We start from the raw sequence: 26,963 nt of genomic DNA on the forward strand, positions 1-26,963 counted from the left end.
CCTAAAGACCAAACAGACACAGCAAACCCAGCTAAATATCGCCCCATAACATGCCTACCAACAATATACAAAATATTAACTTCAGTCATTACACAGAAATTAATGACACATACAACACAGAACAAAATTATAAGTGAAGAACAAAAAGGCTGTTGCAAAGGAGCACGAGGATGTAAAGAGCAACTGATAATAGATGCAGAGGTGACATATCAAGCTAAAACTAAACAAAGGTCACTACACTACGCATACATTGATTACCAAAAAGCTTTTGATAGTGTACCCCACCCATGGTTACTACAAATATTGGAAATATACAAAGTAGATCCTAAATTGATACAGTTCCTAAACATAGTAATGAAAATTGGAAAACCACACTTAATATCCAAACACGTTCAAATAATATCACATCACAGCCAATACAGATTAAGCGTGGAATATACCAAGGAGACTCATTAAGTCCTTTCTGGTTCTGCCTTGCTCTGAACCCACTACCCAACATGCTAAATAATACAAATTATGTATATAATATTACTGGAACATACCAACACAAAATCACACATTTGCTATACATAGATGATCTGAAACTACTGGTAGCAACAAATCAACAACTCAACCAATTACTAAAGATAACAGAAGTATTCCGCAATGATATAAATATGGCTTTTGGAACAGACAAATGTAAGAAAAATAGCATAGTCAAGGGAAAACACACTAAACAAGAAGATTACATATTGGATAACCACAGCGACTGCATAGAAGCAATGGAAAAAACAGATGCCTATAAATATCTAGGATACAGACAAAAAATACGAATAGATAATACCAGTATTAAAGAAGAACTAAAAGAAAAATATAGATAAATACTAACAAAAATACTGAAAACAGAACTGACAGCAAGAAACAAGACAAAAGCTATAAATACTTACGCTATACCAATATTGACCTACTCATTTGGATTAGTGAAATGTAGTAACACAGACCTAGAAGCACTCAATACACTTACTCAATCACAATGCCACAAATATAGAATACGTCACATACATTCAGCAACAGATAGATTCACGTTAAGCAGAAAGGAAGGAGGAAGGGGATTTATCGACATAAAAAACCTACATTATGGACAGGTAGACAATTTAAGAAAATTCTTTATAGAATGAGCAGAAACTAGCAAAATACACAAAGCAATCACTCATATAAATACATCGGCTACACCACTGCAATTTCATAACCACTTCTACAACCCTTTAGATCACATAATATCAACAGATAAGAAAAAAGTAAATTGGAAAAAGAAAACACTACATGGCAAGCACCCGTGTCATCTAACACAGCCACACATCGATCAAGATGCATCCAACACATGGCTAAGCAAAGGCAATATATACAGTGAGACAGAAGGACTCATGGTTGCAATCCAGGATAAACAATAAACACCAGATATTACAGCAAGCATATTATTAAAGATCCCAATACCACAACAGATACATGCAGACTTTGCAAACAACAAATAGAAACAGTAGATCACATCACAAGCAGATGTACAATACTAGCAAATACAGAATACACCAGAAGACATGACAATGTAGCAAAAATAATACAACAACAATTTGCTATACAACATAAACTAATAAACCAACACGTTCCGACATACAAGTATGCACCACAAAATGTACTGGAGAATGATGAATACAAATTATACTGGAACAGAACCATTATAACAGATAAAACAACACCACATAAAAAACCTGACATCATACTAACCAATAAAAAGAAGAAATTAACACAACTAATCGAAATATCCATACCCAATACAACAAATATACAGAAGATAACAGGAGAAAAAATTGAAAAATTCATCCAACTGGCTGAGAAAGTCAAGGACAAGTTTGCATCAGGATAAAGTTGACATTATACCAATTATACTATCAACTACAGGAGTCATACCACACAATATCCACCAGTACATCAACGCAATACAGCTACATCCAAACTTATATATACAACTACAGAAATCTGTAATTATTGATACATGTTCAATTACCCGAAAGTTCCTAAATGCAATGTAACATATACCGTACAGTTAAAAGGAAGTGACGCTTGATCAAGGTCCGCATCACTTTCCATTTTTAACCAGACTTAACGTCTGAGAAAGTAAAGAAACAATAACAATAATGTCTTATAAGGGAATTCCTGTAGATATGCAGGACAGGTGTGAATAAGGCATAGCTAAATAAGCACCTGCAGATCAACTGAGGGAAGGAGGAAAATGGACAACTGTCTCGAAGGCAGAAGAGGGGAAACCCCCAATGGCATAGAGGGCGGATGAACTGACTTAAATCCACTCTGCGTATGACTTGTAGAAAGTGGCAAAGTGGTCAGTGTCTGATCACCAGAAGTGCGGCTGGAAATGTATGTTCTGGAACTATCCACTCCAGACCTAAGAAACTGGACTACGGCCCAAAACTTGAGATGATCAAGTAGTACGAGGTGTGACAGGAAAGAAGTTTGTACTCCAGGTGGTAACCATTCCACTGCTGCCATCAACAGCACAACCAGAGTATCGGATTCTAGGGAGTCTGGCTTTCACGTGCATAAAGAGGGAGTCAGAGACCTCTGGCCAACTTCACCCATATACCAAAACATGTTTTGGAACATTAAATATAAATTCTCTCTTGCGGGTAGGGAAGTTGTATTAACTAGAGAAAATCCTTAACGAACAAAAATTCAAAATAATGGCACTCCAAGAAACAAGAGTGACTGACAAAAACATAATGGATTTCGGGAACTATAGACTTTTTAACAGCAAAACCGAAAACGGATTCTCAAAAATACACCACATTTAGCAGTTGCTTTGGCAGTCAAAAAGAGCATACTCGTATCGGTAACTCATGTGAAGCCTGTAAATAATAGACTAATAGCAATCACCCTAAAGTGTGCAAACAAAACATACATACTGATCAATGCACACATGCCTATCAATGATGACAATATAACAGATCGTGCAAAGGTAGACAAATCGTGGGAAACACTAGAAGAAATAGTACCCACAATTCCACAAAACCATGTCAAAATCTTACTAGGCGATTTCAATGTGCAGCTAGGCAAAGAAAGAAAATACAGGAAAACAACAGGAAACTTCCAGCACATAAGTGGACTTATCAAAATGAATGGGGGTTGATCGAATTCTGCAGGATATTCAACCTTAAAATCATGTTAATGTATTTCAAGAAGAAACCATCAAAAGAAATGACATGGAGATCACCCAACTCACTCATTGGTGAATTCTAAATTGACCATGTAGCAATTTCCTGTCCACACCAAAGAGAAATCATGAATATCCAAATAAGTAAGGGTGAAAATGTAGACACAGATCATTACGTAACGAGAATCAAACTACAGTTAAAACCTCAGAGGTTCACAAAAAGGAAGCCACTAATCTCAAAATTTGACACTAGCTGGATCCAACCATATTTCACTGAAGAATTAGAGAGAAAGCCCTCCAACAATTGGAAGCAACTCGGAAGCAAACTAATTGAACCCGCACGAACATTGATACCTTTGCAAAAATGAAAAAACACCCTTGGTGGAATGAAGAATGTGAACAAGCAATCCAATCTCAACAGAAAGCATACAGTAATTGGAACAGCAGAAAGACTGAGAAGAATTACAAAACATTCTTGGCAGTGAGGAAAGAGACAGTCCAATTAATCAGAAACCCCAAAAGGAAATTTGAAAAGTACCAGCTATTTGAAATCGAGAAAGACTTTGAAAGAAACAACATGCGAAGCTGTCTCTTTAGTGGACTTGTTGCATCTTCTAAGTGTCCTGCCAATGAAACACAACCTTTGGCTCGCCTTCCCCACAATATTATCTATGTGGTCTTTCCAACTAAAGTTGTTCGTAATTTTAACACCCAGGTACTTAGTTGAATTGACAGCCTTGAGAACTGTACTATTTATTGAGTAATCAAATTCCAACAGATTTCTTTTGGAACTCATGTGGATCACCTCACACTTTTCGTTATTTAGCGTCAACTGCCACCTGCCACACCATACAGCATTCTTTTCTAAATCGCTTTGCAACTGATACTTGTCTTCGGATGACATTACTACACGGTAAATTACAGCATAATCTACGAAAAACTGCTCAGATTGTCACCCAGGTCATTTATATAGATCAGGAACAGCAGGTCCCAGGACGCTTCCCTGGTGAACACCTGATATCACTTCAGTTTTACTCGATGATTTGCCGTCTATTACAACGAACTGCGACCTTCCTGACAGGAAATCACGAATCCAGTCGCACAACTGAGACGATACCCCATAGGCCTGCAGCTTGATTAGAAGTCGCTTGTGAGGAACGGTGTCAAAAGCTTTCTGGAAATCTATAAATACGGAATCAACTTGAGATCCCCTGTCCATAGAAGCATTACTTCGTGCGAATAAAGAGCTAGCTGCGTTGCACAAGAACGATGTTTTCTGAAACCATGCTGATTACGTATCAATCGATCGTTCCCTTCAAGGTGATTCATAATGTTTGAATACAGTATACGCTCCAAAACCCTACTGCAAACCGACGTCAATGATAGAGGTCTGTAGTTCGATGGATTACTCCTACTACCCTTGTTAAACACTGGTGCGACCTGGGCAATTTTCCAATCTGTAGGTACAGATCTATCGGTGAGCGAGCGGTTGTATATGATTGCTAAGTAGGGAGCTACTGTATCAGCGTGATCTGAAAGGAACCTAATTGGTATACAATCTGGACCTGAAGACTTGCCCGTATCAAGCTATTTGAGTTGCTTTGGAACCCCTAAGGTATCTACTTCTAAGAAACTCATGCTAGCAGCTGTTTGTGTTTCAAATTCTGGAATATTCCATTCATCTTCCCTGGTGAAGGAATTTCGGAAAACTGCATTCAGTAACTCTGCTTTAGCGGCACAGTCGTCGGTAACAGTGCCATCGGCACTGCGCAGCGAAGGTACCGACTGCGTCTTGCTGCTTGTGTACTTTACATACGACGAGAATTTCTTTGGATTTTCTACCAAATTTCGAGACAATGTTTCATTGTGGAACCTATTAAAGGCATCTCGCATTGAAGTCTGTGCCAAATTTCGTGCGTCTGTAAATTTTAGCCGATCTTCGGGATTTCGAGTTCTTCTGAACTTTGCATGCTTTTTCCGTTGCCTCTGCAACAGTGTTTGGACCTGTTTTGTGTACCAAGGGGGATGAGTTCCATCTCTTACCAGTTTATGAGGTATGAATCTCTCAATTGCTGTTGCTACTATATCTTCGAATTTGAGCCGCATCTCGTCTACTTTTGCATAGTCAGTTCGGAAGGAATTGAGATTGTCTCTTAGGAAGGCTTCTAGTGACACTTTATCCACTTTTTTAAATAAAATTATTTTGCGTTTGTTTCTGGTGGATTTGGAAGAAATGGTATTGAGCCTAGCTACAATGACCTTGTGATCACTAATCCCTGTATCAGTCATGATGCTCTCTATTAGCTCTGGATTGTTTGTGGCTAAGAGGTCAAGTGTGTTTTCGCAACCATTTACAATTTGCATGGGTTCGTGGACTAACTGCTCGAAATAATTTTCGGAGAAAGCATTTAGGACAATCTCGGAAGATGTTTTCTGCCTACCACCAATTGTGAACAAGTATTTTTGCCAACATATCGAGGGAAGGTTGAAGTCCCCACAAACTATAACCGTATGAGTGGGGTATTTATTTGTTACGAGACTCAAATTTTCTCTGAACTGTTCAGCAACTATATCATCAGAGTCTGGAGGTCGGTAGAAGGAGCCAATTATTAACTTTGTTCGGCTGTTAAGTACCAATTTGCGTGGAGTATCTACTTCGACTTCACTACAAGATAAACCACTACTGATAGACACAAACACTCCACCACCAATTCTGCCTAATCTATCTTTCCTGAACACCGTCTGAGACTTCGTAAAAATTTCTGCAGAACTTATTTCAGGCTTTAGCCAGCTTTCTTTACCTATAACGATTTCAGCTTCTGTTCTTTCTATTAGTGCTTGAAGCTCAGGGACTTTCCTAGCACAACTACAACAATTTACAACTACAATTCCGACTGTTCCTTGATCCAAGCACTTCCTGTATTTGCCATGCACCCTTTGAGATTGCAGCCTACCCCGTACTTTCCCGAGGCCTTCTAACCTAAAAAACCGCCCAGTCCACACCACACAGCCTCCGCTACCCGTGTAGCCACCAGCTGAGTCTAGTGAACTCCTTACCTATTCGGCGGAACCCGAAACCCCACCACCCTATGGCACAAGTCAAGGAATCTGCAGCCAACATGGTTGCAAAATCGTCTGAGCCTCTGATTCAGACCCTCCACCCGGCTCTGCACGAAAGGTCTGCAGTTGGTTCTGTCAATGATGCTGCAGATGGTGAGCTCTGCCTTTATCTCTTAAGCAAGACCGGCAGCCTTCACCAAATCAGATAGCCACTGGAATCCAGAGAGAATTTCCTCAGATCCAAAGCGACACATGTCATTAGTGCCGACATGTGCCACCACCTGCAGCTGGCTGCACCCTGTGCTCTTCATGGCATCTGGAAGGACCCTTTCCACATCAGGAATGACTCCACCCGGAATGCACATGGAGTGCACACTGGATTTCTTCCCCTCCTTAGCCGCCATATCCCTAAGGGGCCCCATTACGCGCCTAACATTGGAGCTCCCAACTACCAATAAGCCCACCCTCTGAGATTGCCCGGACCTTGAAGGCTGAGAATCATCCTCTTAAACAGGGCAGGCAGCTGCATCTGGCTCAGCCACAGACAGTACCTGAAACCTATTTGTCAGACGCACCTGGGAAGCTTTCTGATCAGCCTTCGGTGACGTCTTTCGCTGCCTGCTACGCCTTGGAACGACCTCTCAATCAACCACAGGCGAGGTCTCAGCCCCACTGCGGGCAGCAACTGGGGCAACCACAGCGGCAGACCGATCTGGGGACAGACGGGACAAGGCTGACATCACCGTGATACCCAAGTCCGGCTCCCCACAGTGGTGCCCACTGGCAACAGCCTCAAGCTGCGCGACTGAAGTCAGCGCTGCCTGCAGCTGTGAGCGAAGGGATGCCAACTCAGCCCTCATCTGAACACAGCAATCACAGTCCCTGTCCATTCTAATCGATGTTGAACAACAGTTACTGAAACACAAGTCTGTGCCTAGATAATGCACGGGAAACACGCAAAGAATGTATGAACTAACCTGTACAAATGCCTAACGACTGCGCTACAATCTGCCTGAATTTACGATTACAGTAACTAAAACTTGAAATTACACCTCCTATATGAAACTCACACGCAATTTAAGTAAGAATCTATTAAGTAAACACAGAAAAGAAGCTATATACGTATCTTTCTGCGCTGTTGATGTGCACCAACTGGGAGCTCAGGCCACACAATTTAAATATTTCTGTGAAATGATTCAGGAAAATGGAATAGAAATGAAAGCCAACAAAGTCAGATGCCAAAAGATGGACACTACTTATCGACTCACTCAAAATATCTAAAAAATAAAATAAAAATGAAAAGTGTGAAAAGTGTCTCCAAGCACACAAAACTATGGCATTATAATACTGTCATGAAATTAGAATAGTTATATGTATCAGACACACTAATTTTAAACAGGACAACAGACATAGAAAACAATCAGAAAAAGGAACGGTAGATCATAAGAAAAATTTTAGGCCCAAAACTTGTAGATGAACAGTATTGGCTCAGAGGCAAACAAAAAAATCAAACAACACTCTAATATTCACAGTGACATTAGAAAATGCAGATTAAGATTCTAGGGACACATCTAAAGAATGAAACCGGACAGACTTACAAATCATATAGTTGAATTCTATAAAAACAGGAGTAAATCTAAAACAAACCCAATGAAATGGATTGACGAAATCAAAACAGATCTTAAACTAGCAGGAATTACACAAGAGGATATCCAAAACAGGGAAATCTTCAGATCCAAAATTCACAAGTGGCAAGTTGTCCAAGAGGAGAAACCAAAGAAGAAGACTGGAACAACGTGGTCTCAAGAACGAAAAGAAGCCCACACCAAAAGAATGAAAGAAGTATCGGCACAAAGAAAGGCAAATGCACACCAATAGGTACTATGCGTAGCCCTAATGGGCTCATTCGCAAATATATAATAATAATAATAATAATAATAATAATAATAACATTAATACAGATATTTTACAATCTGCTCCTATAGCAAACCAAATATGATACAACACTATTGTCATAGAATTTCTTTTAAGAAATAAATATTCATCAACATGAAATCTTTGAGTGTGTAAAATTAAGAATAAACATACAAATACTATTGGGAGGAAAAAAAAGGGGGAAAAAAAGAAAAATGAATTACCTCCTCCAGTCTCTTCAATTGGCTCCCATTCATTTTCCTCCCATCCACTAGGACTTTTCGCTGCTGGAGTTCGAGGTTCATCCTATAATTAATAATAAATGTTAAGAGACGTATATTTTATAGTTGTTATAAAACCAGTAATTGAATGTTCAGGGATGGAACCAGAAAAAGTAACACAAAGTAGCTCATTATTATATTTTTTTCATAATATGGTGGTTTGAAAAGTTCTCTGAATGGAGTAGAAAAAAGGTAATTGCATCACTGAAACTTTTTTTTTATTGTCAATGCAATCTCCTTGTACATTAATGCACTTGGTCCTTGACCCCATCTTGAAAATGAGTTTCCTCCAGGCCTGCAAAATTCTGTCAACTCCCACTCAGTTCTTCGTCTGAAGTGAATCTTCGTCCACCAAGAAAAATGTTCAGTTTTGGGAAGAGATGAAAGTCTGATGGAGCCATATCAGGTGAATAAAGTGGGAGTAGCAACAATTCATATCTTAGGTCATATAATTTTGTCATGGTGACGGCACATGCGTGGGTGCGCATTGTCTTGATAGAAGATGACTTTCTTCCTTGTTAAACCTGGCCTTTTTTCGAGTATCTTTTGTTGCGATTTGTCCAGTTAGCACAGTATTCTCCAATGCCCAGTGGGGAGATAATCTACAAACAGAATCCCTCTTGCATCCCAAAACACTGGTGCCATAACCTTTCCCGTGAAAGAAATCATCTTTGCTTTCTTTGGTGGTAGAGAATCAGCATGTTTCCACTACTTCGATTGTTGTTTTGTATCTGGGGTATAGTAGTGCACCCAAGTTTCATCTGTGGTCACAAACTGGCACAAAAAATCTTGTTTGTTTCTCATAAAACGGGCCAAACATTGTTGCAATATGTTGATTCTCATGTGTTTTTCATCCAGCTTGAAGAGTCATGGCACCCATCTTGCAGATAACTTTTTCATTTCTAATTCTTCTGTTAAAATGTGATATACCCTTTCAGACAACATCTGGCAAGCATGAGCAATTTCATGCACTTTCAATCGGTGATCCTCCATGACCATTTTGTGCACTTTTGCAATGATTTCGGAGTAGTGACACATCTTGGCCGACCACTGTGCGGATCATCACCTAAACTCTCCCAACCAAATTTAAATTCATTTGTCCACTTGGCAACAGCTGAATATGAAGGAGCAGAGTCCCCTTGTATATTCTGGAAATCAGCATGAATGTCCTTTGTTTTTTTTAGGAAGTACTCAATCACTGCTCGAATCTCTATTTTTTCCATCTTTGCAAATCACTATGCAGGAACAACAACAGAGCCACGTCACCGTCACAGCTCTCTTCCAAGAACACTGATGTGGCATGTGTTTACAGGCCAATGAATATCATGTGAACAACTCATTGCACTAGTGCTGACCTCTCGTGGTGATTCTGAGAACATTTCAAACCACCATCATTCATTTCTAGTTACTGCTGAAATTGTTAAACACTCATACTAGATAGAATTAAGTGTTAAGCAGCACTATGAATAGCTTACTCAGGAATCTAAAAAACAGTATTTATCAGTCAATTTGCTGAGTAAAAACTGCAATCATACTATGTAATTAAAAAGAAAGTATACTTGAAAATGTAAGCACGGTTTTCACTCGATGTGGCATATCGGCATTCCCATACATAAAGAAATTAATATCAAAGTAAATAAAATGGCCTGAAAAATTCAGTTTAAATAAAAACACTAAACTTAATAAAATAACACTGATGTGGGTGGGGAAAGACGCTGAAGCTACAGCTTGGTACATTTCTCTTTTTGTCATTCAGTTTTCCATTTTCGATGAATTAACCATTTGACAATTGTTTATTTTTGAATTAAAATAGCAAACAATCACCTCTGAAGATGACGTCACAGTTCTTAAAACATACTCAAAGATCAATAATTCTAAAGTAACTGCTAACAAGCCTGTTCTGAAAATTTTACGCATTTAACAAGTGATAATTTTTTAGGTGCATCTCTGCTGACCAGCAACCCTTCTGTTTGGTGCAGGCATCTAGTCATATCTGCATATTGCATGCCATCCTCAATTTTCCATCAATGCCATTATCTAAAATACAGGGTGAGGCAGTGAAACGGCACGATTTTGTAAAACCACCAAAGATTTATTTACATGTAAAGTCATAATAGTTGAACATGGATCTCAAGTACAAGAGTGGAAATTAAAGATTTAACTTAAAAACAATCATTTTTTAAATATGGTGTCAGTGAGGTGTCGTCCTTGGTTTTGCACACATTGTCTAAGCCTGAGATGAAATTGTCCCATGACGTTTCGTAGCATCTGTACTGGAATGTTGTTAATTTCCTGTCGAATTCGCTCCTTCAGGTCTTCTTTTGTTCTTGGTGGATTTTCCTGGAAGACTTTGCACTTGAGGTAGAACCAAAGAAAAAAGTCTGGTGCCGTCAGATCTGGTGAACGGGCAGGCCAGGGGAAATCGCCATTCCTGCTGATTAGACGTCGTGGAAATGCAAGTCTGAGCAATTCCATTGAGACATTAGCAGTATGGCTTGTTGCACCATCTTGCTGGAAGAGTGTTTCAGCATCTGGATCATGTCGATCAATTCCAGGCAGACCAAAAATGGTCAACATGTCAGCATAACGTCCAGAGTTTACCGTCACTGTGTTGCCATCTTCATCTTCAAAAAAATAGGGCCCCACGATTCCACGAGATGACATTGCGCACCAGACTGTTACTTTTTCAGAATGGAGAGGTTTTTCATGAAGTTCGTGCGGGTTATCTGAGGACCAATATCTGAAGTTTTGCTTATTTACGTACCCACTAAGATGAAAGTGGGCTTCATCACTCATCCATAAGTTATGCACTCTTTCTTCATTTCGTTCAATAACGTTAAGCATTGACTGGCAAAAGCGTATACAGTTATTGTAGTCATTACGTTTAAGGGCTTGCACTACCTGAATTTTGTATGGATGATAGTGAAGGTCACTCTTCAAAATCCATCTTACTGATCGATTGCTGAGACCAAGTTCTGCGCTGTGCCGACTCGCGGATTTTCGCGGACTTCGTCCCAACGCTTCGCGCACACGATTAATGTTCTCGGGTGTCCGGATTGTTTTTGTGCTGCTGCCTCTTTTCTTTGTTGTGCTAGCAGTAGCTTCAAAGGTTTTAACCCAAAGGAGAATGGCTTTCCTTGATGGCACGGGAGCCCGTGGCGGCAGGTTGAATTCACGACGAAAGGCGCGTTGAGCACCAACCACACTATCCGCGTTTTTGTAATATGCCTTTACGGCATATGCACGTTGCGCACTCAACCAACGCTCCATGGCTACTGAAACTTCCACCACTCTAGACGCCCAAGGTCACTTCCCCCACTCTCGCAACCCCCCTCCGCGCCCGACAACCACCATCGATATCGTGCCGTTTCACTGCCTCACCCTGTATATAACAATAGAAATTCCAATCTGAAAATTATAAGTAAAATGAGGAAAGGCACCAACAGCTGTGATATGTCACACAAACAAACATTACAACATGGTTTTAAGCTACCACTTTTTCTAATATAAGTAAAAACACACAAAATAAAATGTAAGTACAAACAAACTCTCAAAATGATATGTACAAATGCCCCCCCCCCCCCCCCTCCATGGTTACAATGAATGGATCCTCAGTTTGACATGAGGGCGGGGGGGGGGGGGGGGGGGGGGGGTTTAATACATATATCAGAGGAAGGAAGGAAGGAAAATTAGGGTTTAATGTGTCATCGCCATTGAGGTCACTGGAGACATAGCATCAGAGATTCCCTTTCAAAGAATAAAACACTTTAGATCCATTCCAAAACCTGTCACTGTTCTACCTCCAGCCTTTTATCAGTAACTGATCCTTTACCTGCTCCTCAAGCTCCATTATCTCAATGTGTCTGCCTACTAGTTGCCCCAATATCCCTGGTCACAACACTTCCACAGAAAAGTCCCTTGCCTTCACTGACCAGTATGTGCCTCTTGCCATGCTGAAATCACTAATCATTTCCTCCACTGCCTCTACACAGTCCCTGCCTCATTAGCATAAGTTGCAATACTCGTAATACTGGGTGCTGCATATCTACAGTAAAACCCCAAATTAACATACCCTCTTTTAATGAATATTTCTGGCAGTCCCAACAAAACTCCCATAAGAACAATGTTTTTTTCGCTGCTTTTAACGAACACCACTTTAGGAAAAAGTCCACTTTTAAGAGATAAGCATAAACATTCTGCAAATTAAATTTCTGTTTTTACACAGTTCCTAACATATCCACATGGGTTTCAAACTTCTTTCAGTTTCACACATGCCATACTTTGAATGTTTGTGTCATGCAATGGCAGTATGCAATAATTGTTCCTTCAGCCAACACTTATCTACATGCAGATCATAGTTTTCTGGATAATAATGCCTGGTTGAATCATTTCTTTGAAAAAGGCCATCTCCTCTCATTGCAGAGTGTATGTGGAGAATGTGAAACAGTGGAGGTAGAAAGTGTAAACCATTGAAAAACATAACATTGCTACAATTGATCCAGTGTTATGAGCCCAGAGACATTTCCAACACAGATGGAACTGGCCTCTTTTACAGTTTACTTCCTGCAAAACCATATTCTGTTAAGGAAGAAAACTGCCATACAGGGGAAAAAAGTAAGGAAGTAATGATTGCACTACTGTGTGTAAATAGCATAACTGTACATATTGGAAGTGAAAAGTTGCTTCTAGCGATATTACGAAAATTTAAAACTGCCAGGTGTTACAGGGCATAAACCCACTACCTTATATTTACAAGTACAACAGCAATGCCTGTATGGTATTAGAAATCTTTACAAGATATCTAAGGCATTTGAATACCAAGATGAGTGCAGCAGGTAGGAAAAGTGACCAATGCCTTGTACACCCCAATGATACACCATTTCCAAGGAAAGTAAATGTATCGTTCCTTCAGTGGCACTGCAAAAGTCATCTGCGGCCTCTGGATGTGGGCACAACACACTCTGTTAAAGCCAAACGGAGAGTAACAGTTGTGCAGAAGTCAATTACATAACTTGAGAGGATGGAATTGATGAGTTTCACAATGTTCTACAGGTTTGCATATGTTTGTTGCTGCCTAGAATTGTGTAACACAAAAGACTCTGTTAAACTGTTTCAAAAAGGCTGTGGTACATCAGTTGCTATTGAAGAGGCTATTGTCCCAGAAGAATGGAGCAAAACCACAAATGTTCCTGAAAATGTGACATTCCTGGATTTTGTTTCTTGTGGTGACCACATCTTGTCTCCCACACACAAGATGAATGTAAGTGAAATGTGTAAAATACTTGTGAAGGAACACTGCGAGGTAGGAAGTGGTGATGACAACAACGAAGAAGAAGGAGGAGGAGGAGGAGGAGGAGGAGGAAAGGTGTCCAAGTACACCATGCTTCATGGCTGCAGTGCAGTGAACTGATACCTTCAGCAACAACTTTTCCTCTTTTCAAGTAGACAAATCATTTCCAACAAATGTGAAGCAACTGGAGTGATAATGTCTGTCACTACAATACACTGGAAGTACAAGACAGAACAATTCTTCTTGATTAAAAATAATAAAAATGATAACAACAATAATAAAATAAAGAATATGTTCTGTGGAAACTGTGTGTGTGTGTGTGTGTGTGTGTGTGTGTGTGTGTGTGTGTGTGTGCGTGCCCCACACGCTTGCGCACACGCACGCACGGAGAAGTGCACTTTTTTAAAATTTTTGAGTATAGTTTATTGATATGTATAGTTAAGTAGCACTTACATCACTTAAACAAGCTTGAATTATGAGTAGGGGCCAGTCCTCCTGTGTACTTAGGCAAAACCCTCCATTTGAGGAAAACCACTGCTCTTTAAGGAAAAGAATTTTGGTCCCCAGAAATTCATTAAAAAGAGGTTTTATAGGGTTATAACCCCCTGCTCTCCCCACTGGCCTTAGACTTGCTGCCACAAAACACTAACCTTTCCCAGTACAGCCCCCCCCCTCCCCCGACTCCAAACCCACAACCTCCTATGTAATCAGTTCGACAAATTGCATACTAAACCACAATAATTTCTTCCATGATGACAATTTACAAACAAACCCATGGAACTGACATGTGGTACCTCCAAGCCACCATTTAATGCTAACTCATTAGTGGGCCACCCACAGGAATTCTCCACATCCACTTAAGACCTAAAACCCATTGTCCAGATAAGTTACACTGATGAAAGTTTCAGGCACTGAGCCCTTTAAAAGGACATTCTCTGCTATTTTTTCCAGAACCTTACCTCTTTCAAATCCACTTCACCTGGTCCAACTCAACTCTACAATTTTCCTTCCTAGATGTTTATCTTTAGCACTCAAAAATGAGTAGTTTCATAAAAAAAATTGGTTCATATAGAACACAACAATTGCTGTCAACACTATCTCCACTTTGACATTAATTCCATATTTAAAAAATCTGTATGATATAGCCTTGGCACTGAAGGGCTTTGGCTTTGTATCTGCAATGGGAAACAGCAGTTGGCCAAATATAGTGACAATACTGCCCCTGCCTTGACTGTCAACCAGTTGCTGACTTGTTCCCCCTTCACCAACCAATATTACCCAGGAACTGAAGAACTTTAACACATTCCTTACCAGGGCTTTGACTGCCATTCGTCACACCATGAGATGATGGATATCCTATCCTCATCACACAACTTATTCACCTATTAAATGTCTTAATTTATCTCTATGCCAACCCAGCTCTCAGTCCTGCACCACACCAGTCATTCACTGTGGATGACTCAGATGACAGGAAATTCCTAACCACCCACTATTTCCTACTGAAGTCCAATCTGAGACACTTCATCTCCTGTAAAAGTTAGGTTTACAATGAAAGAAGCCATTTCCTATATATCAGCTGTGTTGTTACTGAGCAGTGTTCTAAGTGGGAATGATGACTATTGTTTATTTGAATGAACGCTCAATATGTTGTACATCTCAACAGCATTTTCAAGAACTATTGCAGTACCTGTGCCCATTGGATTCTCCCACTGGCAACAGCTGTGAATTAAACAGGCAAGAACTGTACCTCCAGCCTATCTTCTGTTTCTGCAATCTCATTGCCTGAGGTTCCTACTAATTGCCTTCCATAATTCTGTACCTTTATCCGTATATTTCTTTTCTTGCTGTATCCCAACTCACTTCCCTTCTGTCCAAACTTTCAAATCTTTTACTTATCCCAACTCCTATACTCACAGCTGATCTGTCATCTCAATTTTATAAATGACACCTTTCAGTACCAGTTTTGATACTTTTATTGAGAGCCACCTGCCTGCTTCTCTAACATATCTCTATCACCTATTCATTGTGTTGTACAACTTAACCCTCCAGGCACAACAAACCCTTCCTCTTGCTCATACTTGTCAACCTGAGCAATCATTCAAACAATCAGTGTCATTACCGCGGTGTTGTATATGTGAGGGTGTATACTGAAATTGGAAAAAGAGCAGCAGGAAGTTAAGCTTTGTGGTATTATGTACACACATCAAAAAAAGTTTTGCATCACTTTGGTTCTGAGAGTTTTGGAACCTGTAGAGAAAACTGGAAGAGAGATCAACATAAGCATCATTTCCACCATTTTTATTGTTCATGAAAACCACACATTGTACCACCATACAGCAAGACCTTCAGAGGTGGTGGTCCAGATTGCTGAACACACCGGTGCCGCTAATAGCCAGTAGCACGTCCTCTTGCATTGATGCATGCCTATATTTGTCATGGCATATTATTCACAAGTTCATCAAGGCACTGTTGATCCAGATTGTCCCACTCCTCGACACTGATTTGGCGTAGATCCTTCAGAGTGTTTGGTGGGTCACGTCGTTCATAAACAGCCCTTTTCAATCTATCTCATGCCAGCCGCTCCAGTCAAGTGATGTCATTATCTTAAAGGAAGTCATTCACATGAGGTGCTTGATGGGGACCAAATTGTCATCCATGAAGATGAATGCCTAGCAAATATGCTGCCGATGTGGCTGCACTATCGGTTGGGTGGCATTCACTTATCGTACAGCGATTATGGCGCCTTCCATGACCAACAGCAGCTTACGTTGGCCAACATAATGCCACCCCAAAACAGCAGGGAACCTTCACCTTGCTGCACTCACTGCACAGTGTGTATAAGGCGCTCAGCCTAACTGGGTTGTCTCCAAACACGTCTCCGACGATTGTCTGGTTGAAGGCATATGCGACACTCATTTGTGAAGAGAACGTGATTTCAATCCTGAGCGGTCCATTCGGCATGATGTTGGGCCTATCTGTACTGTGCTGATTGGTGTTGTGGTTGCAAAGATGGACCTCGCCATGGACGTTCAGAGTGAAGTTGCGCATCATGCAGCCTATTGCACACAGTTTGAGTCGTAACACGATGTCCTGTGGCTGCACGAAAAGCATTATTCAACATGGCGGCATTGCTGTCAGGGTTCCTTTGAGCCATAATCCATAGATAGCAGTCATCCACTGCTGTAGCAGCCCTTGGGCGGCCTGAGTGAGGCATGTCATCGACAGTTCAAGACACACTGTACCTCCTCAATGTCTGAACAACATCGCTTTGGTTCACTCCAAGAGACCTGGACACTTCACTTATTGAGAGCCCTTCCTGGCACACAGTAACAACGTGGATGTGATCGAACCGCGGTATTGACCGTCTAGGCTTGGTTGAACTATAGACAACATGAGCCATGTAGCTCTCCCCTGGTGGAATGACTTTAACTGATCAGCTGTCGGACCCCCTCCATCTAATAGACGCTGCTCATGCATGGTTGTTTACATCTTTGGGCAGGTTTAATGACATCTCTGAACAGTCAAAGGGACTGTGTCTAAGATACAATATCCACAGTCAATGTTCTGAGTTCTGAGAACAAGGGTGATGCAAAACTATTTTTGGTGTGTGTATACCTTCATACCGCAAATCGATCATATATGGCAACATTACAAGCTGAGTTTCTGACATCATAGCATGGAATAGCACGTTCGGGTGTCTTTCCGAATATGCAGAGCAATATCTAGCATGTCAGATATTCTGAGCGTGCATCTGAGCATTGACCAATGAGGCAGCCCAACGCCACATACGTCATGTGCATGCTATCTCCCTTCAGCACGTAGTTGTGAGGCGTCATAGTGGCATTCATTTCAATCCTGTACGTATATATGCCATTTCTGAGCACCAGCAAATTGAGAATCACATGAAAACCTGTTGTTAATTGTGTGATTTGCTGCAAAAAAATAATGAGAAACATCATATTTGTGGCAAAAGAATGGTTGTAACTTTAATATTATGAGAGTATGCCATTTGAATGCAACGACACACTGAGGATCCACCAAAAACACATTGTTGTTGGTACACTTTGTTATAATTAAATTTCAATTAGTAACATAGCTACGATGAAAGCTTTTAGCAAGGTGCAACATGCTAATAATGGTTATCAAACAACTTTCATCGGTTTAGCGTAGTGAGTAGCATTGTCATTTCAGAACTGGATGTATGTAACAGCAGTGGTTCGAGTCTTGCATCAAAATTTTTTTCCCCTAACTTTCGCGTTTTTAATAGGTTCTGATGCTTTATTATTAGTTTCATGTAAGTATATATTATAATATTTGATGTCATGTAAATATAAGTTCACCTTTTTTTTGAGGAGCGAGTTCTTTCGATTGGCCTAATCTACAGGATAACTTGCACTATTTGTAAAACAAAAAGGAGCAAAATATCTTTATACATCTGTAATTCACATGTTGCAAAGATTCTGCTACTCGGTAGGAACAGTGATCAAGTAAGAATGACTCTGGCATTTTACTAAAACGTAGGAATGATGAAATAGCGGAGAACTATTGCAAATTTGTGTTGCACTGTTTGTAATGGAACTTTTCTAAGCCTGTGTCCTTACTGATTGGACATGGTACTTTCCTTTTCATCTTAAAACATGTACATGGATATAGAAGTTTTTATTTGTGTATATTACATACAGAACAATGTGACTAATATACGGGCAATGGAGGAAATGTGTGTTTTAATAGAGCTAACATGTGAATTTTATGCACGCCTCTTTAGAAAACAGTGTGGTTTACGAACTAGAAACATCCTGCAACTGTCGCTGGAGTGCATTGTGATCACGTACACCACGTTGGGGCCTAAGTACAGTATGTACAAGCTGCATCATTTCTGTATGCACAAGTTGCACCATTTCTGTATGCGCAAGCTGCACCATTTCTGTATGCACAAGTTGCACCATTTCTGTATGCACAAGTTGCACCATTTCTGTATGCACAAGTTGCACCATTTCTGTATGCACAAGTTGCACCATTTCTGTATGCACAAGTTGCACCATTTCTGTATGCACAAGTTGCACCATTTCTGTATGCACAAGTTGCACCATTTCTGTATGCACAAGTTGCACCATTTCTGTATGCACAAGTTGCACCATTTCTGTATGCACAAGTTGCACCATTTCTGTATGCACAAGTTGCACCATTTCTGTAGGCACAAGTTGCACCATTTCTGTAGGCACAAGTTGCACCATTTCTGAGTGTTCAGCAGCATGTTGAACTCTGCACGCTCAACGTTGATGTTTGACAGCACGATCCATGTGCCGACGGCTTTACACTTTCTTACTGGGAGGGCCTGTATGCCCACATGGTACCACCTTACCGGTCGACATCAGAGCCAATGTCTTGCTGCATCAATAACCTCTCTATCATCCACATACTACTTCCAAAGACACGCATTCTTCTTCATTGGGCCAAGCAGATGGGCACTGGAAGTTTGTTTCAATATTTCGAAGTGATGAACCAATGTTTCATCACCTGTGGCAATGTTCAACAAAAAATTGTGACGATCAGCCTTGTAATGCACAATCAATTTCACACAGATGGACTTCATTGCTCTTTATGGGCTTCTGCCAGGTAGTGAGGAACCCAATGGGGGTCATACCTCAAGTACCCCAACTGGTGAACGAATGTGTCAGCACTGCCAATAGAGACGTTCAGTTATCTAGCGAATTGTGTGACTGTGATTCGTCGATCACCTAGAATGAGAGTGTCCAACATTGCATGAGTTACAGCTGTGTGTGGCCAGTTGTCACACACGAGATCGGACAGGTTTGCGTGACACTGCTGTGGTACTGACAGACATTTTGCCCACTGGGCGACCATACTTTTCTTCACTCCAAGGCCTCTGTAGACATTCTGCAAGCACCTATGAATATCTGTGATGCTCTGGTTTTTTGTCAGAGGATACTCAATACAACTCACTCCTTGGAATGCACCTCTATTACAGATGCCATTTTGAGGGCCACATATTGCACAGCCAGCTGGCTGTCCAGTCTGCCAAGTGCTGCTGGCAAGAGGGCTGCACTCAGCTCAGGTGAGGACAATTGAGGAGCTAATTGACTGGGAAGTAGTGGTTCCGGTCATGAAAACTGATGACGGAAAGAGCAGTGTGCTGATCACATGACACTGCAGCTGGTCGGTACCATTGGACCTTCATGGCCTGTTCAGACGGAGTTTAACATGCACCCCCCCCCCCCCCCCACCGCCGCACCCCCAATATTATAACCTAACAACAAATGAATTAGGAATATTATGACCACCAGTAGAAGCTAACCTTTCAATACTATACAAAACCTCAGGCTAGGTGCCATGTCCCACATTCATCTAGCCACTTTATGATCTCGAAATTGTCACAACATACTATACTTAGAGAATTAATCCCAGATAGGTGCTATTATGAGTAATTAACAATGATGACTTCACGTCATGTTGTTATGCTATGGTCACAACTTGTGACAAGTTCACTGCATATTGTAATATATTCCTGGGATTGGTTCTACTTGTATAGGAACTGACAGCTATTACAAACATTCATAAGCACTACATCTACATAATGGATTATTTAGCAGCATATGTTACAAAAGTAGTTCGTAATACCTTATGTTATAAAATCAATTCTTGAAGTTAATAGGTTTTCATCATATATTTACCATAAACTTGAATACATGAGAATTATTACCATACATTTCTGACATGATTCTAGTATTGTTTAAATACTACCGGATGATAAAGTGGTGTCGAACGACTTCTTACGCACAATATTGTAATCTCATGTTGATATTCAGACAATGTTTATGGTTTATCAAAGTATTATCATCCAAATGCTATAATTCTGCTATCTAGCACTCTGAATGTGCAGTTCTCTTCTCTGTTCTTTTATATTACATATTCAAGCCAAATATTAACCTGTAATTTACATCTGATGCATTTTCAGATTTGAAAGTGGCAATTCAAATTTGCCAAAATTTGTCATCACTGAACAAACAGTTGTGATCTTGGTAAATAAAGTGTTTGTATAAGAACACTTCAAAATTTCTGCAACTGTTTTATTCCAATAGTGTTACAACTGCACACCGTCGCCTGCAAAGTGCTTGCCACGGGAAGCGACACAGTGCTGAAAATGGTTCTTCCACTTCTCATAGCAATTCTGGAACTCTAATACTGGAATAATCTTCAGCTGCTCAGTTACAGTCATTTGAATGTTGTCCAGTGTTCCATAGCAACATCCCTTGAGGTGCATTTCCAATCCCGGAAACAGAAGAAAATCACAAGGATTCATGCTGGGCTAAAAACGAGGCTGAGGAGCCACAGGAGTGTTCTTACAGACCAAAAACCAATTTACTGAAATTGTGTTACAAAACACATTATCGCAATGCAGTTCCCAATTGTCTTTAATGTTTGGTCTCTGATGAACAGTGGCGTGACTCGAATTCAAATCTGTCCCAATCACTCTCGCAGTCAACTGAGGATAGGCATGCACAAAATCCTGGTCTCTGTAAATATTTGCATCAGTTCTTGAAACTGAAGGATTTCCACTGTAAAATCACCTTCAACTGACTGTCTTACTTCTGCAAATGCCTTAAACCACCAAAAAAAGCTGGACGAATGACAAAATGCTGTCTCCATAGGCCTGCTGAAGTTTTTCAAATGTTTCCCTTGCTCTGTGTCTAAGTCTGAAGCAAAATGCGATTGCAAACCGGTGCTTGAAATTTATGTTGCTCATAGTCAGACTGTACAAGCAAAATCACCTACTGTAAAGAAAAGAGCTACGGACAACCGATGTGACACTAACGCGGTCCAGCACGCACTGATAGCATAACATATTTTCACTTGTCCCACCATTAAGTCCAGCATCACCAGCTTTATCAGATCAAACAGTATGCTATCAGTCTCATTACTTTATTTACATACCTTGTATGATACATTACTTCACTGTAAATTTAGGACAATAGATGCAGCAAGAATTGCATATTTAGGTCATAAACAATGATGAAATCTGACTCACAGGTAATTTTACAGTCAGGCCAGCCACTTCATCCTTTGCAGTTTCTCCAAAACTGTAACTACTAGCTGATTTTGTGGCAGCTCCTTCCACAGCAACAAAATCAGGTGAGCCCCAGTCGCCTCCAGAGGTACATGCTTCACTACCTTCTAATGCCTGACGAAACAGAAGCAAAAAAAACAAACTGTTAGCAGGATGGCTCAATGATCATGCTTTTGAGTGTGTGTGTGTGAGAGAGAGAGAGAGAAAGAGAGAGAGAGAGAGAGAGAGAGAGAGAGAGAGAGAGAGAGAGAGAGGGGGGGGGGGCGGGGGGGCACGCGCGTATACACAATTAAACTGCCCAAAATAAAAGACCAAGTGACATGACCATGAAGGAATTCTGGCCAACAACAGATTATTTTTGATACAATTTTTTAGAGAATTCCTCTGGAGTCTTTTTTATTTAACTGGAATGAGGACATATTGCCAACTAATTCTAATAGGTATATGGGAAAGGAGGATTTCAAAGTAACTCTTCAAGTTTACTGTAGTCTCCATTTCCAACAGTACAATGCCATCAGCGTAACACAGATGATTTAGATATGCTCCATTAACATTCATTCCAACTTTGTTCAACATCTACATTAATGAAACAATATATATATGGAAATCAGAACTTCAGAAAGGCATCTACCTACAGAGGAACATTCTTTTAAATAATTTACTATATGCTGATCTTAGCAGATAAGGAAGATGACCTTCAGAAAGGAATCTACTTGCTAAAACAAATAAGTGCAAAATTTAACATGGACATTTAAAAAGGAAAAAACTAAGACAATGAATGGCTTTTATGGGAAAAGAACCAATCAGAACAAAAATATTGATAGATGAGAAGATTTTAGAACAAGTAAACCACTTCACTTATCTCAGATGTTGAATGACATATGGCTACAACAGAGATATTGAAATTAAGCTTAGTAAATTGAGCCGGATATGTGGAAAAATTAACAGAAACATAACAAACAAAACCAGGAAAGACACTCAAATTAAGTTTTACAAAACCGTTGCACTTCCCACAATGCTCTGGGTGATTACCAAGAGACAAGAAAGCCGGATTCAGGCAGAAGAAATGAAATTCCTTTGAGGTGTTAAAGATTGCACAATAGAAGACAGGCTAAGAAATTGAGATATTAGAGAAGAACTGCAAATCTTTAGCCCCAATGATAAAATTCTAGATTACAGAAGAAAATAGAACAAACATCTATAAAGAATGGAGAGAGAGAGAGAGACGTCCCTTAAAGGCAAGAAATTATAAGTGCCATGGGAGAAGAAACTGAAGAAGACCCCGACAGAGATGGGTACCATAACAGCCAATTTCTGCCTAACACCTGAAGAGAAGAAAAAGATATACCACATCTAATGTTACTTCTAGAATATTTACATTGTTGTCCATTGCCTTAACACATGAAAATATAAATTTCTGTTTTGTTTTCTTCTTACTCTTATTATTTCGAAATGTTTTTATCATCAAATTTTCATCTGAACTTATCTCAACATCTCGAAGAAATTTCAGTGTTCTTGTTTAACTGAGCATATTAACTTCTGGCTAAAACTCTTGACCATCTTTTCCTGCATACCTTTTTTGAAAATCTGGTCAGTCTCCATTTACTGAAATTCTCATAATTTAAAGTTTCTGGTTTCCTGATTAGTAAGTTTGTTGCTGTCTATATTTGTCTCTCTTTGTATTCTAAATTGTACAAATCTGTGATTGCTTACAATTCAAAAGTGTTTTAGGACTGTTGCATCCAGTATAAATTCGTCAATGATAGATAAAATATAGTATATTTAATTTTTATTTCCATTTGATCCTTGCGAAGTGCAATTTTTAGTTGTTTTCTGCAGAAAGAATGTGCTCTGGATAAAAATGTTGTTGTTCACAGCAGATTTTAATAATCTATGGCACTCTTCATTTTCAACAAAGAAATGTTCTTTGTTTTTGTCCTAATTTTGCACGAAGCTTCCACATTATCCCGTTGTAGCAGAAACTGCTATCATTTATCAATTTCTGTCACTCTTTGTTTAGTGTCTTCTCCTTGCACATCAAAAGTTGGGCACTCTAGTGCCTACACATGATTTATTTCCATGGACTATATTTTGTTTATTTTTTAAAACTAGCCCTGATGTTCTATTTGAAGTTCCTTAAGTGCATGCAATATTTTTAATTTATCAAAATTTTTCTTTTTAATTTTCTTGTTTACAATACATCTTGTATCTGAGTTTCCTTCCTATTCTGCTCCTTTGGAATAAACACCTGTTCTGATGTTAATTTGACTCAGTCTTCATATTTTGAAGTAATTTAGTTAACCCCGATGTTCCATTCTCCAATTCCACTGCCTTATCTTCAGATACACCAACATGAACACAAAATAGTAGTACACGTCTATATTTCTAAGAGGACTGCAAGATGATGAATTGACTGAAAGAATGTACAATGAGATAAAAAAAAGAAAAAAAAAGAAACTGTTCAACGAAGACAAAAATAATTGTGATGGAGGCCTGGAATTTGACAGTAGGAAAAGGAAGAGAAGGAAAAATAGGAGATCACAGACTCAGTGAAGGGAATGACAGGGAAGCCACTCAGTAGAATTTTTGTATGGAGCACAACTTACTCATTGCAAACACTTTGAGAAATGTGAAAGAAGACACATGGATACACTATAGAGTTTCATGTAAATTGTTGATCTAATTCCCTCAGCATCTCCATTAACTTTGTCTTACTGTTGTTGATTTTCATCTTGTAACCTCTTTTTGCAACAATATCCATTTTATTCAACTGGTCTTACAAAGTATTTTGCTGTCTGACAGAATTACAATGTTGTTGGAAAAACTCAAAGTTTTCATTTCTCCTTCCTGAACTGTTATAGCTTTTCTAAATTTCTCCTTAGCATTCTTTGCTGCTTACTCAAGTACAGATTCAATAACATTGGTCATAGACTATAAACTTGTCTCATTCCCTTCTCAAATACCACTTCTCTTTCATGTCCTCTGACTCATCAAAGCAGTCTGATTGTAGTGCAAGTCATAGAGAACATCTCCATCTCTGTATTTTCAATATTTTCAGAATTTCAAATATAGGTCTGCTTTTCTCAAATTTATTTTCCAATAAAGCCAAACAGTCAGCATTGTCTTGCACTTTCCTATATTTCTCCAGATCCCAAATGGATTTTTCCTGAGTCAGCTTCAATCGGTTTTTAAACTCTCCAGAAAATAACGTGTCAGTATTTTGCAACCATGAACTATTAAACTGATTGTCTGGGAATATTCAAACCTGTCATCATCTGCCTTCTTTGAAACTGGAATTCTTACGGTCTTCTTTGAAGTCTAACATTATTTTTTAATGTCTCCTATATCTTGCACACCAAGTGGAACAGTTCAGTCATAGCAGGCTCTTGTAAGGATCTCAATAATGCTGAAGAAATGTCATCCACTCCAGAGGCTGTGTTTCGACTTAGGTCTTTCAGTGTTCCTCTCATTTTTCTACAGTATTGAAGTTTATTTCCCTTGTACAGCCTTCCACATTTATCCACATCATACAAAAAACAGTATGTATGGTGAAATCAACCGCTGACCTTTCTGAATCCACTTTCCTAACTTAAACAGCAATACTCATTGCAACATTAAACAAAGAGCTAGCAGATAGAGATCAGACAATGAGGAAGGAAGAAAAATAAATGGATTCCGAAGATGTACAGGAAAGTCATAACTAATTTCGTATTTACTGAACAAAGATTTTATTTTAAACGTTAAAAAACTTACAGGCTCTTCTTCAAGACTGCCCCATTCATCCATGTCCCAGCCATCAGTTCCTTTCCGGTCTGTTCTACCACTTATCTGCCCAGGTAATGGACTGCGAGGTTCTGTCATTCCTATCTGGCCACTAGGAGCCTGTAAAATAAAATCTTGGTTAAATAAGCTCAATGGATTTAAACTTTGAAGTTTAAAGCCCCAGTAACTTAATAATATGTTAGCAGCTACGTAGCTAAGTGACAGAACTGTTATCTTTCCTCTGATATGATCTATCAACGACACCACACTTCCTGCAAATGGTGCAAATGGTCGAGACAGAGATTTTCTAGTGTGTATGTGTCACTACAATACAATCTACACATGTATAAGCACTTGTAGTGCTGTGCATGTTGTCTCATGCAGTATAAGATGTTACTTTTGATAAGAAATAGATATCTGGATTATATACTGGTTTGCTGTGAAGGTCACACACTTAGCAGGAAATGAAGATACGGGTGGATAAACAATTGTTTGCCTATACAAACCAAAACACCCAAAAGAAACACAGAAACACACACACACACACACACACACACACACACACACACACACACACACACACACACGCTTTCAACAATATCTTGGATTCTACATACAAAAATTTTAAGGACTTTCAAAAAACATTTACTTCTCCTTCACATCGTAGTTGTAAACCTAAATTTGTATTTCAATTGATGATGGTCACCCGGCACACCACCACCACCACCACCACCACCACCACCACCACCACATGACAGCTTGCCATTTAAGTCCATCTAAGATTTGGCATTAACCTGACCAATAACATATATGTATCTCCTAGCTGTATCATATGTTCTCTCTAGGACTGGAGTTGGAGGTAGGGTAAGTGAATAGGGGAGGGTTTACAGTAATAGAAAACTTGCAATCACTAGTTCCTAGCTAAAGAACCCAGCACCAAAATCATTCAAAACTTTATAATTGGTGGTGGTGATGAGTGTGTGTGTGTGTGTGTGTGTGTGTGTGTGTGTGTACGCATGAGAGAGAGAGAGAGAGAGAGAGAGAGAGAGACTGACCAAGATCTAACAGGTAATTATTCTGGGAAATCTCAAAGACATTTTAGTCCACAGAAGAAGTATTTGTACTTTCTGTTCAGAAATTTTGTACAGCTTGCTGCCCAAGCATTTAAGAAAAGAATTGGGGAACACAAGGACACTGTTGGAGTTACTCAGTGCCCCAAGTATATGCTTGGTACGTTACAATAACTGCCATGGAACGCTGTGTATCACAGACAACAGGGATCATACCTTAACTGTTGGGATCACGAGGATGGTATTCAGATTTATGGAAAGAAAAATATGCAATCTATAATGGTGTCACACTGACGAA

General features: G+C 39.6%; 1 protein-coding gene across 1 annotated transcript in view; it reads right to left on the reverse strand.

Annotated features, from left to right (window-relative positions):
- LOC126175208 (N-terminal kinase-like protein) overlaps window positions 1–26,963 on the reverse strand; it is a 119,724-nt gene that overhangs the window by 6,106 nt on the left and 86,655 nt on the right. Inside the window, exons 14-16 of the mRNA XM_049921832.1 lie at window positions 25,587–25,715; window positions 21,795–21,947; window positions 8,401–8,482 (exon numbers count right to left, since the gene is read on the reverse strand). Coding sequence (XP_049777789.1) covers window positions 8,401–8,482; window positions 21,795–21,947; window positions 25,587–25,715 — 364 coding nt within the window. The remainder of the gene's footprint in view (window positions 1–8,400; window positions 8,483–21,794; window positions 21,948–25,586; window positions 25,716–26,963) is intronic.

This window comes from Schistocerca cancellata, chromosome 1, assembly GCF_023864275.1.
Source record: "Schistocerca cancellata isolate TAMUIC-IGC-003103 chromosome 1, iqSchCanc2.1, whole genome shotgun sequence".
Classification (NCBI taxonomy): domain Eukaryota; kingdom Metazoa; phylum Arthropoda; class Insecta; order Orthoptera; family Acrididae; genus Schistocerca; species Schistocerca cancellata.